Source organism: Zeugodacus cucurbitae, chromosome 2 (genome assembly GCF_028554725.1).
Source record: "Zeugodacus cucurbitae isolate PBARC_wt_2022May chromosome 2, idZeuCucr1.2, whole genome shotgun sequence".
NCBI classification, from domain to species: domain Eukaryota; kingdom Metazoa; phylum Arthropoda; class Insecta; order Diptera; family Tephritidae; genus Zeugodacus; species Zeugodacus cucurbitae.
Genome location: NC_071667.1, coordinates 24,127,996 through 24,140,887, shown reverse-complemented (window position 1 = coordinate 24,140,887; position 12,892 = coordinate 24,127,996). Strand labels below are relative to the sequence as shown.

At 36.2% G+C, this 12,892-nt stretch overlaps 1 protein-coding gene across 1 annotated transcript; it reads right to left on the bottom strand.

The window, feature by feature from the left end:
• Positions 1–2,404: 2,404 nt before the first annotated feature.
• LOC105217797 (uncharacterized) lies at positions 2,405–12,520 on the bottom strand. The gene is made up of 5 exons (XM_011192989.3): positions 12,068–12,520; positions 6,840–7,873; positions 4,860–5,802; positions 3,550–3,870; positions 2,405–3,395 (listed from the first exon to the last, which is right to left on the bottom strand). The coding sequence occupies exons 2-5, from the start codon at positions 7,561–7,563 to the stop codon at positions 3,095–3,097; spliced, it is 2,289 nt and encodes a 762-aa protein (XP_011191291.3). The 5' UTR covers positions 7,564–7,873; positions 12,068–12,520; the 3' UTR covers positions 2,405–3,094.
• Between the last annotated feature and the right edge of the window lie 372 nt (positions 12,521–12,892).

Below are 12,892 nucleotides of genomic sequence, written 5' to 3'. Positions count from 1 at the left end.
ACAATAACGGTGCATAATAGCTTGTAGTTTCCAGCTTTCTCCACACTCACATTTCATTTCATATTCTCAAATTTATTTCACGTTTTCATTGCATCCTTTTATTGTGCGCTTGCCTTTTGCTCCTTATTTAATTAACAGATGTGTTGGTTTTAAATGACAACATTTCGTTGCGTTCGCATTTTTCATTTCACCTAACTTTATTTTTGCGCAGAATTCTGCCGAGTAGCTTTTTTATGGTAAAAGGGAACAGTTTGACTCCAATTTCCAATAAAGTTTTATATTTATATTCAACAGAAACAAGCTAACGGAAAATTTCGGTGGCCTTCTAATGTTCCCAACACTTCTCGGTCGCTTGCCAGCCCAGCCATTGTTGCTCTAGTACTTTTTATACTTTTTGTTTTGTACAGTTTGTTATTATTTTCGTTAGTTTTGGTGTAGTTTACTAAATTTGTGGCATCATTTACTGCATCTGTATATGCACCTTGGCAGTGCTACTCAAACTGAGTCTTGTTGGGACTAAGCTACTAGTCTGTAACATAACCTATACATAGTGTATTGAAGTTTCATATCGTATAATATAGAGCGAGATTAGTTCTTTTATAGTCTGCGAAGTGATCGATTGTGGAGCTTTGGTTTCCATCTGGATCGTTTTTCAACTGCAGATCTCACATTACAAAAATGTTTCCTGTTAGAAGCCAATAGATTCCTGTTTGTAAAATGAATATATCCAAAGTCCAGAAAGGATCAGTTCCCGGATATTAGTCCACCCCAGGTCTCAGTGTTGAATATCTCAGAAACATAGCACATTTCCAAGCTAATCAACAATTAACCCTGTCTGCAACAAACCAGCCTTTCTTAGTGGACACTCGAATGAAGGAAGCTGGTGAGAAGAAGCAAACATTTTAAGGGTCTCTATCTACCTTACTTAACACAACAAATGGGAGAATATGAGAACTAAATACCTAGAGAAAATTATAATTAATTAGAAATAAGATTTTTGAAGCTTGTTTTATCTACTTTGTAAACTGGTAATAGGGAAAGTCATAAAGGCAGAAACAATTTAAAATATGTTTAGAGAGACTATATGACCGTATTTACAGTTAAAAGCCAGATACATCTGGTTTATAATTTTATCAGTCCAAGCGTAAGCCAACTGTTGGAAACCCCTGAATTAAATATAACCTTAAATTGTATGGAATTTCCGTTCCGCCCTTGCCATATTTTAACATCCATTTTGTAAAAAGCTTTGATTGCAGCAGTTTGAAATTCTAAACGTATCTTATTCTCCCTTCAAACGCACCGCTCCAGCCATTAGCTCTGTAGTGGCATGCTTGAATTTATTTTTAAACGTTTCCACTACACAATGATGCTTAGCCATTCTTTCGTGTTCGTGCTGCTCTTCACCAATGACTTTTGTATTGATACGTTGTCAGACAGTTGACCGGTTATTTGTTGCACGTTGCCGTGTCAGAAGTTGTAGAGAAATAAAGACACACTCAACTACATAGAAAAATATAAATTGCAATTGGGTCCGGTTGTATTGGCAATATTGTTAATATGTGTATACATACATATGTGTGTGTTAGTGCTGTTGGCTGTCTGTCTTTAATATCCACTCTATTAGCCTTTTAATTGTTACGAAATTCAAAGCGTTTCAAGTCTCTTTAAGTTTTATTGTCAACAACTTGAGGATGAGGACAATAAGGTGGAATTTTAGGTATTTGAATTGAATTGTGTTAGTGAAAATTATTTCTGCTTTTTGAGAGAAAGTGCAATGTATAAATTTTTTCAATACTGGACGATCAAAAATGCCATATAGTACGTGAATCTATCACTTCCTTGGGATTAACTTTTGTTGCCCAAAATATCTATGCTGACAGGGCTGATTCGTTAAAAATCAATATTCGGACATAAGACGATCAGTTTTACCATCTATAATTTTGAAGGTATATTTAACCAAAAGAACCAGGTCGCTCTCCACCTGGTCTTTCCAACAGAGTTGAGATCTTCCTCTTACTCTGCTTCCACCAGCGGGTACTTTCAAAGATGGAGTGTTTTCATACATTTTAACAATATGACGTAGCAAGCATCACCGCTGTCATTTTCGCTGAACTATGTACATGTCATCGTATATAATAAACCATAAACTATGACTGGAATAATGACCGACTTGTAGAGTTTGATTTTATATCGTTTATACGAGTAAAGAACAACTGGATGTAAGCCCATAGAAACATGGCAACAATATATTTTATGAGCTTAAAGTATTCTCTCGACGAGCCTCATTGACAATCTCTTTATGCAGATCGTCATTTTGACTGATGTAGAAGCATGACTAACACAACTAGCCGGTACCTAGTTCAGCTGACTAAAATATTAACCGGAATTAACCTATAGCTTCAGACTTGGAACGATTAGCCGCTTCCACTTGCACTAGACAACTGAGGTTACGTGAAGGTCGGGGAGCTTCAATTGATGTCTGCGAGATCCATCGTCAATTCGAGGTCAATTGAATTACTTGCTGGTAGCAAGGCTCAGCGATTGTCTATAACACATACGTTGGGTGAGGATAATCATGACCGACGGCAAACACCAAAGTTGTTCGAAGAATGTCGAGATGAAACCATTTCATCATCACGAGCAAATTGGTCATCCGCCATCGTATCGTATCGACGATTCTTGAGGGTAATTTAATGCCATTTTAAATCACGAAGGACTGGTGTTTCAACCTTTCAAGTGGGAAACCTGCTGCTCAGTCTTTCTGCAGATGAACTTAAATATTATATTGAATTTTAACATAAAGCTTGTTTTGTCCTTAAGATTTAAACGATTCTGTAACGTTTTAAATGAAATTGTTGAATAATCCACAATGGTAATATGAATAACATTAAATAATGGATATTTATTACATCAGAAGAGAATCGGCAGAGCCAAAGGCAGACTAGGAATGAGAGTTGAGCAAAAAAATTCCTTTGCATAGCGAAAACAATTCTAGTTAAAGAAACTCCACAGTTTGACAGTTCGGTATTATTTTGCACTTTTTTTGTATTTCTCATCTCCATATTTGTTTTTCATCATTTATTATGCTGCCACTTCACTCCCAGATGCTGTGCTCACACATGGTAAAAAGTTGAGAACAACTGCCACGATGCGCTTGCGCTTCCCTGTACGGGCGTTCAATGATTTGCAAGTCGGTGGGGTGTAGAGCCGGCTCTTCGGCGTTCACAGTATTGTCAAGTCCTGTACGCGCGCCAGTTGTGGGCAGCACGAAAATGGCGCGCAAGAGTTCCGTGATGAAACTTTGTGGTTCCGCTGTATCCTCTTCATAGTTTTGTTGTTGCTGTCCAGTTTCGCAAAGCGCACGCAACACACAGGCACTGCCGTTCATGCCGCGGCTGTAAAGAAAAATGATAGCAGTGTGAAAATGTAGAAACAAAAACAACTTTTGCAGATTACAACATGAAGTGGTCATGTCCGCTTCGAAGTTTTGGAAAAAATACTTCGAAAAAATTTTTGATTAGTAAAAAAATGCAATTTCCATCCACTCACGTTTCATAGAGTTTCTCAATTTTGCCATAAAGCTTTTGCCGCGAACGCAGTTGCTCACGCAAGTGTATATGCTCCAGTTTATATTCGAAATCACCAAATTCGGCATCGACGCTACGTCGCCTCCGTCGCCGACGTCCGAAGACTGGATAAATTCTGGGTTTTGGGCGTGTTGTGAGTAGGCGGCGTTGAGCTTCATCAAAGTTGCGGCTTTCCACGGTATCGGCATTCGAGTTGTCTGTAGCTTCCGTTTGTTTCGGGCTGGCACTAGCTGGTGCATAAGTCAGCACAGGCTGCCGAGGTTGCATTGGAACTCCGGGATTGCTGTAGGGAATAAATACATTTTTTGTTTGAGTTTATTTATAGAGCTAAAAGTAAAATTGAAGTTTGGCTGTTTGGCTGAAATTATGATCTACTTTATGATATATGGTTTTGTTAAAGTTGAAACCTTGATATATTACGAGAAGTCAGAAATATATTTGAGTTTTCAATACCAATTTTGTTGAAAAGAACTTCTTTGGATCAATTGAAACTAAACATAAGATATATAAAATAGTATATAAGGATCCACATATTAATTTCAGTTCAGAAAGAAACTTATGAAAGTTTAGCCATCAATATCAAAAGCGAAGTATCGATCATTAAATGACAAGGCTCTTTGAATTCCATACGTTAGGTGTAAACCGGAAACTTAAGCTGATGATTGCCTACCGTTTTGTTTACAAAAAGAAAAATAAAGTTTTTGGACTAGTTATGGTTTTTAAAAAACCTAAGACTGGCGCAAAAATGCATCGGTATCAATTTTCGAACCGTTAGAGGTTACTACATGTTAGTAGAATACGTATTCTTGGGTTTGTTTTTTCGAAGATAGAAATATATGTAGTGTATTTTTAAATAATGATTTCACAAATCCAATCCATATTTCTTCTGCCCCCACAGATCCCTCAGTTTATGGCGGGGGTGAAGTAAGTAATTTTCACTCGATGATTGATGGTCGAACCTCAATCGATCTATTCCAAATATGCAGTCTTCCAAGACCATTTTTGAAATAGATTGTAAAAGCAATCTGTGAATTTTCCGAATGAAGTTTTTCTTTTCAGTGCTTCTTCGAACATTTTGAGCTTCATTTGGAGAACATTCAAGCTGTTGAAAGACCGACCAAAGCTAATTAAATAACATTATCCATCACTTCCTCGAAGTAAATTGTCATTAGTACCGTTATGATTAGTAAAAAATAAAAACCTCAAATAACCTCGAGTTTAATTAGTTTTTCTTTTACATTGTCCCTAATTTACTATACACTTTCTACTCACCGCACACGGTTAGTCGAACCATCAGCTTGCTTTGTGCGCCAACTGTCCGTAACATGTGGCTTGTTGCGCGACCACCAATTGTCCTTCCCCACATATTTCGACTGAGTTGACCATTTTTGCTGTTGTTGCCGTTGTGCCCATTTCGTATGCTTTTGCTGCGGCTGCTGATATGACTGCCAGTTGCTGTCATAATCCTGCCATGATTGCCACTTTTTGTACTGTGGCTGCTGGTGTTGCTGTTGCTGCCACCGATTGGCGAAATTCACTGGAAGTTTATCTGTTGAATCACGATGCGCTGTATTGCCAAAGGGGTTTTTGTTGTAGCTGTCGCTGACACCATAGTAACTTGACTTCGCATTTTTATCAGCAGAACCGTATTTGTGCGTTGGATGGTAATACTTGTTGTTGCTGCTTTTGTAGTCACTATGTATATTCGCGTAATAGTTTATCGGCCTATAAGCACTGTTGGCAATGTCATCATGGGCGTCAGGCATCTCTTTATGGTAGCTACTATAACTGGTAGTGGGCACAGCGAATAGATTGGGTTGATGTGCCGTTTCGTAGGCAATTAAAGGTGATATCTCGTGCGGCTGTGGTGATTGTGCCAACCCGACTGTCGCTATCGGCTGCTGCAGCGAATTTTCATACTTGCTGCTACTATATGCTGCCACATTTGAATTATCCACATATTTGATGCCCGCAGCGTCTAGGCCATACTCATTGGCGTTGCCAACGCTGTCATTGCGTCGCATCGCCGCTGTCATTGTTGCTGTTGTGGATGGTTTCGTACCACTTGTTGGATAAATGCCTTCGGATATTTTGTCATGTAAATTTTCGATTAATTCACTGGGCGGTTTACTCGGCAGTTCCCAGGCAACGGCACAAGTGATGCCCAAAATAGCATAACTCGTGTAGTCAACAATGCCGATGATGAGATCAAACACTGAAATGCGTAAATAAACAGATTGCTTTGTTATAGTGAATAAAGCTACAAAAAATAGTTCTCACGGTGTACAATAACAAGATGTGGGAAGAAGGGGAAGATCTAAAATAATTTATAAAGAGGTGCATAGTTGTTGAGCTTTCCAAATAATAGAAGTGGGAATGTTAATGACTCATACTGGCACCTTAAACGGGGTCCATCACGATATGATCTCTGTATGGTCACAGCTCAAGAGCGCTTTAGTAATGGAGATAATATCTATATTGTCTTCATGCTGACAGACGGAATCATGGATGCTGATTTGAATTTAGGTTTATAAAAGGTGTCACTCCCTGAAGTGTCAAAAAAACTGTGGAATCTGATATACTGAATATCGACGGTTCCCTTAAAACAACAGTAAAGGCTTAACATTAAGAGGAGCTTTTAGATGGAATTGAGTGTGGAGGTGTTTCAAGAGCACTAAAGTCGTGACGAAACTAACTAGATTCTCAAAATTTTTGAAAAGAGTTTCAAGTGTAATTTTTTTCGAGAAGTATATTCGGTCGAACTCTGTTGGACATCGGTTTGAAGACAATATATTCAAGGAGCTTAACAATCCATATCCCGAACTCTGTATATATTTTTAATACTTTCCGTGCAGCTTAAGGTATAAAGAGAGAACTCTCAGTGATACCAAATAAATAATGGTAAGGGATTTTTAAATTTTCTGGAATGGGATTACAATTTTTTTCTCAACAGTTCGAGGAACCATAGGTGGAAGTCGTAATCAATAAAGAAATAAAGTATGATCTTACCAGATCAACAGTTCGAAACTATACAAAGAGCGTCCCTCGGAAACTCTAAGATGAAATCGGTCTAATACTTTGCAATCTGGAAGATGTTAACAGCATAAAAGTTGTTAATTGATTGAGTCGAAAGCTAGAGCATGTTCACACACGGCTTTTCATAACAATATGCCTCTGCAAACACTTTCTTTAGTTAAGACGTTTCAAATTGCATAATTTATGGGATTGACAATCGTTCTTGTTAGTACGCACCCAACTGAAAAGAACTGCCTTCGGGAAAGACCAAATAGCGCTTTTGGCGATGTAATAGTAATTCCGTATTTGCGAGATTGCCTCGGCCTTCTTGATTTTCCTGCTGTTGCAAAGGTGTATATTGCACACCGGCGCCTTCACCGCGCTCCGCAGCCACTGGCTTGATCAACGCCTCAGCGACCGGGTTATCCGTTGAGGAGTGAGACTCACTCGTTGCCGCCGGCATTTTGTCTACTTCATCTGCTGTTGGATGGCCATTTAATTCATGGCGTTGGTTGCTTATATTAATTTCATCATCAAAACGTTTATGAGATGTGAGGGGAAGAGTGTGCAGCAAATTATTATTATTACTATTCTGACGAAGCGTGGCCATAGTGTCGGTAGAATGCTTAACAGCGGCGTTAATTTCATCAAGTTGCTGTTGCTCATAGCTGTAGATATTGTAGGTGTTGTTTTTGTTGTTTATCCCCCGATTCGCGCTAATTGTTGTTGCTAATTCATTCGTTAACAGCGTTATTTCAACGGCGCCGGTTAGCTGAGTTTTGACTTGGTTGTTGTTGCCACTCGTATATTCCAAGCTTGAAACGCTTGCATCTCCATTGTTGTTGTTTTTGTATTTCATGAAGACTACAATTGCATTGCCCAACACCAGCATAAACATCAACATACCGACAGCTACAAACGGTGTGATGCTGAGCGGTTTTGTGCGGCTTGTCAAAGCCATCGCCGCTCACAATTTTATATTATGTTTTTTCGGTCGCTTGCGTTCGTTTGTAAGTGTGTAAAATTTAATTAAGTTCAACTGCGGTTTGACACCACTTTTTTGTGTTGCGCTGTTGAAATTCAATTTTTCAAATTGATTTTGCAATTAATTTGCAATATCATTTGGTTTTGGTAATATTTGTTTTTCTTGTACTGTTTTGGTTTTCTGCGTTTTTTAGTGTGTTGTTATTTGGCGTTTTTAATCCACAATTCAAATGAAATATTTATTTTTTATCATTCAATCATCAAAATAGCCGAAACACTACTCTGCACTTGAGTAAAAGTAAACAAATTTATTACGAAATATTTACATAATATCGCATAAATATTTATATGCTATTTAAATATGTAAATTGCTGTAAAGTTTCCTGAAATTCTGCTGAAATAGATTTCATTAATTTAATATACGTTTGTGTTAAAACTTAAATAAACAGCTTGAAAGCTGCTTCGATTTCTGACTTTGAGGGTTAGTGAAAGCTTTCATGAGGGATAAATATGCGAAAACCCTGATAAAAGCTTTCACTAAGCTTTTCAGCTAATGACTGTTCGTTGAAGTGCCAATTCCAAAATTCATCATATTGAAACATTCCGGCGTTCGAAACATTCCGATATTTCAAAGCTTATACTCATGAAGCTTTAAATGATGTTCAATTATTATAACAAGGCAAGAATTTTACTGAGGTAAAAACCGTACAGTAGGTGGTCGTAATAAGAACTTTAGAAGCTTTGTGACATTTTTAAAGAATTGACTTTGTATTTTCAAAATGTTCCTGTTAATGCGTATCTTGCACAGTTTTTGAATGACAGCGTTTTAAAAAGCGACCGCTCGCAGGTATAAGCCGCTATAGTCTAAACTTTAAACGCGTTTTTCTCGAAACGACATTTCTCAAATTTGCTGATACCATAACTTAACGAGAAACTGAGTATTCATATATATATTCATATATATATTTGTATATATTTACTATACAATGAAATACGATTTTGATTTGACCATTTTTTGCCCAACAAAAGGAATATTTTTTAAGAACCACACCATTTTGTTAATTTTTGATATTTTTTTTAAATTTTAGGTCATTGTATAGGATATATCTTCAATTTTAATATTACCTTTTCGAACTCTACTCATTCGGTCGGAATCATGTCAGCAGTTAGGGAACTTTTTTAGCTTAGAGAGTATAATAGTTTTGTTCACATAACGGTTGTTTGTAAGTCATAAAACTAAACGAGTTAGTTAGATAGATATATATATCAAAATAATCAAGGTGACGAGTAGAATTGAAATTCGGATTCTGCAAGGGATAACATGTTCAAAAATTGAGATATCTTGAAGAAACGTGGTACACATGTTTCTTGGCACCATAAGAAGTTTGCTTTCGTAAATGGGCGAAATCGGATCACTGACACGCCCACCATAAGCTAATAATTAAGCCATAAATAAAGTTATGAAAGTAAAATTTAGTAGAGAAAATCATACTAGGATAGAATATATTTGGGGAAATTTTTGTTGGAAAGTGGGCGCGGTCCCAGTGATGATACAGAAGGGCAGCACTCAAATTGGTATACAAAATTTTAAATGGGTCAAAAACCATATCTCCGAAACTATTCGACCAATTTGGTTCATAATATTTGGCATCCCAATTATATGTTGTGAAAATAGTCCAAATCGTTTCACAACCACGCCTACTTCCCACATACCAGAACTTTGAAGTCAATATGAATCTTTTACTTTGCAATATATAAAGTAAGCTCTAGTGAAGATATCGGAACAAAACTTTGCACAAATACTGAATTTATAGTGTGTCATCGCCATTATAAAAATCCGAAATCGGGTCATAAGTTTTAAAGGCCCCATATACCGATAATGAGGACCTCAGTCCTTCTAATACATTTTTAACCGAAAATTTAGGTAAGTATCTCAGATATTTTGAAGAAATTCAGAAGAAATATTTTTATTCTAATAACACATATCTCTCTCTGCCAAAAATTAGTTTCCATATATACATATGCCGAATATGTGGGTCAAATTGTGTGTTATATTAATAAAATTAAATCAATAAATTGCGAGAGTATAAAATGTTCGATTGCATCCGATCTTAGCCCTTCCTTACTTGTTCATTTTGTACACTTTTGCCAATCGCAAAAAATAATTCAAATATTATAAATTAAGTTACAAACGTACGGCGTTAGGCAAAATTCCAGAAAATGAAGAATTATTCTTCAATCTAGATATATTTCAGACATTTCACAAATTTATTCAAGCAATTAACTTGAAGCGGCTCAACGTTGGCCTGTAAATATTGTAATTAAAAATATTGAATTCTGCACTTTAAAATCTCAAATATTTACACTCAAAACGAAAGATATTTCCGCTTAAAAATATTAAAAATTACACTGGTCTACATCAAAATTGCCTTCTACATAAAAATATACTATATTGATTGTATTTCACTCGTTGAACATAAATATACAAGTTAAAATTCATAATTAGCTCGTATTGTGCATTTATGCCTTATAAATATAATAGAGGGTAGCGCTACAGATTTATAACATTAATGATGATAACTCAAAATATTTAGTGATTACCCGCGGAAATTTTATTATTTCACATTTGTTTGTTGTGTTTAACGTTGACTGTGTTTTGTTCAACAGTTAAAACGTGAAATTGTTACCGTTTTTTTTTGGCATTTTTAGTGAAAAATCTGCAGTTTTCGTTATGTCGCGTAAATGTGTTAATAGTGCAGACAATTTTTGCTACATTTGTGGTAAGGTGACCCTTACTAACCAAAGATGCTCAATAACACAACGTTTAGAAACTGCTTATTTCCATTATTTTGGAATTAAAATTAAAAACCAAGACAAATCGTGGGTACCACATTTTAGTTGCACAACTTGCTCCACAAATCTGATTAAGTGGCTAAACAAAAAGAAACGTGCATTGCCTTTTGGTGTATCAATGATGTGGAGGGAACCTACCAATCATGCGAATGACTGTTACTTTTGCTTGACTCCACCCATCCAGCACGGAAAAAGAAACGAAGTGTAGTATACCCTGACGTAGCCTCTGTATCGCGACCTGTATTACATGGAATCGATTTACCTGTTCCTCGACCTCCCGAAGAATACCAGCAAGATTCTGAAGAAGCGATTAATTCAATGGAAGTTGACTACAATGAGCCTACAACCTCACAATCGCCACAGTTTGTGGGTGATAATATTTTTGGTGACGAACTTCATAGGATTTCGAAAGATGAACTCAGCGACCTTATACGAGATTTAAATTTGCCAAAAGATAAAGCGGAATTACTAGGATCGAGACTTAAGCAATGGAATTTGCTTCAACCGGATGTCAAAATCAGTTTATACAGATATCGTCAGAAGAACTTGATGCCCTATTTCAAATCCGAAAAGCAGCTTGCATTCTGTAATAACGTAAATGGCTTGATGAACGCTTTGAACATTGAATACCATCCACAGGAATGGCGGCTGTTCATAGACTCCTCAAAATTAAGTTTAAAAGCTGTTCTTCTCCATAAAGGTAACACACAACCATCGATTCCGTTATGCCACGCTGCACATACTAAAGAAACATACGAAAATATGAAATTAATTTTAGATGCCTATTTTTTTTTTTTTTGATTTTTTCCCTTCTAACTGCGGTGATGTAAGTGACGAACATGGTGAACGATTCCACCAAGATATCTCGACAATGGAAAAGAGATACGAGGGCCGATGTTAGCGGACTACTGCTGGAATTTGAAAAGAGATACCCCTAACAGTGATTACAAAAGACAACCGAAAAAGAAGAGAAAATCTTAATCAAATACGTTATTTTTTAAAATTGTAATATTTCCAATTTTATATAAGTGAAAAGAAAAAAATAATAGTAAATAATTATTATAGTTTTTTTCATAAAATGTTTTGTACTTTAACGTGTTACTAAAAGCCAAATTTTGTATATTAGGTATATTTCCAAAATTAGAGCTAATTCAAAAAACATATTCTTGTTTTTCTATTCAGTAACCTCAAAGCAATATAAAAATAAAGTATTCAATTGAAAGGCACACAAAAAGTTACATTTTGTAGACCAGTGTTATTACATACTTGAGATACTTTAAAAATAAAAAATTTCGAAATAAATTTTCCACACGCATACTTCTCTGTTGACTGCGCTACAGCTACAAATAGCGAACACAAAAATATGCCAGCCATTCGATATGCAACATTACGCGCCACAAATCAAGCGTAAATTTTTATATGAATAAAGCGAAAAAATAATAATTTGTAATTTACAAAATATGCCAGCAATACAAGCGCGAAATTGCACAAACTCTACAAACGACACTGTCATACACAAACATTGCACTCATATACCCACTCACGCGTTGCTGTAAAGTTATTCAACATGTTGCACAAACTATGTTGCTGTTGTCACTTTGAAAAATGTATGCATACAAAATATTTACAGATTTTTATACGCCACCAGACTTGTAGCCGCTGTCAATATGTTCCTTTTTGTTTGGTAATAATTGTGATTTTTTTATTGCTTTTTGTACGTTCGCTCCACCCAAAATTTGTCTCATTTATAATAAGCCACAAAATATTTAATTTCATTTCACGCAAATTTTCGAGCGCCAACTGAAAGTTTGGATGGACGCTTCAAACTGTTGGTCACTGTTTTACACTGCCGCTGGCATCTGGCGTTCCTTTTATTGTTTTATTATTTTATTTTATTTTTTTTCGTAAATTATATTTCACTTATTTTTGCGTCGAAAATCGCGCGCCTAGTCAAAGTTGGCTGGCGTTGTCGTTCGTCCACTGGGTATCTATTACAATTAAGTGTACTCGACGACTGTTGTGGAAGTTTGGCGGCAGTGCAACGTAAACGCTTGCTTTTTCGGCGCCTGTTGTTGTTGCTGTTGTTACTTTCCGGTTGTGCTCAAGCATTACTCTTAAAAAGCCATTCAACAAATTTATGAAGCAAATAATTTTAGTAAAATGTCGAGTTTTTTTTCGAATGTTGTTACTTTACATTGTGTATTGTTGTTGTTGTTGTAAATTGCTGCTTCTGTGGCGCTGAAGTGTAAACAACATTCGTACATAAGTAGATTAACAGTTTTGTTGTTACTATTGTGTTGCGTCCATTGTTGCTCTTGCTGAAATTTAATTGTACAATTAACACATTTTTATGTTAACACCAGTCTATATCAATATATGTATGTATAGGAATGCATGGTTCATGTACCAGCGTTGTTAAAAGCCATTCAATATTTATTTAATCGCGTGTGTGG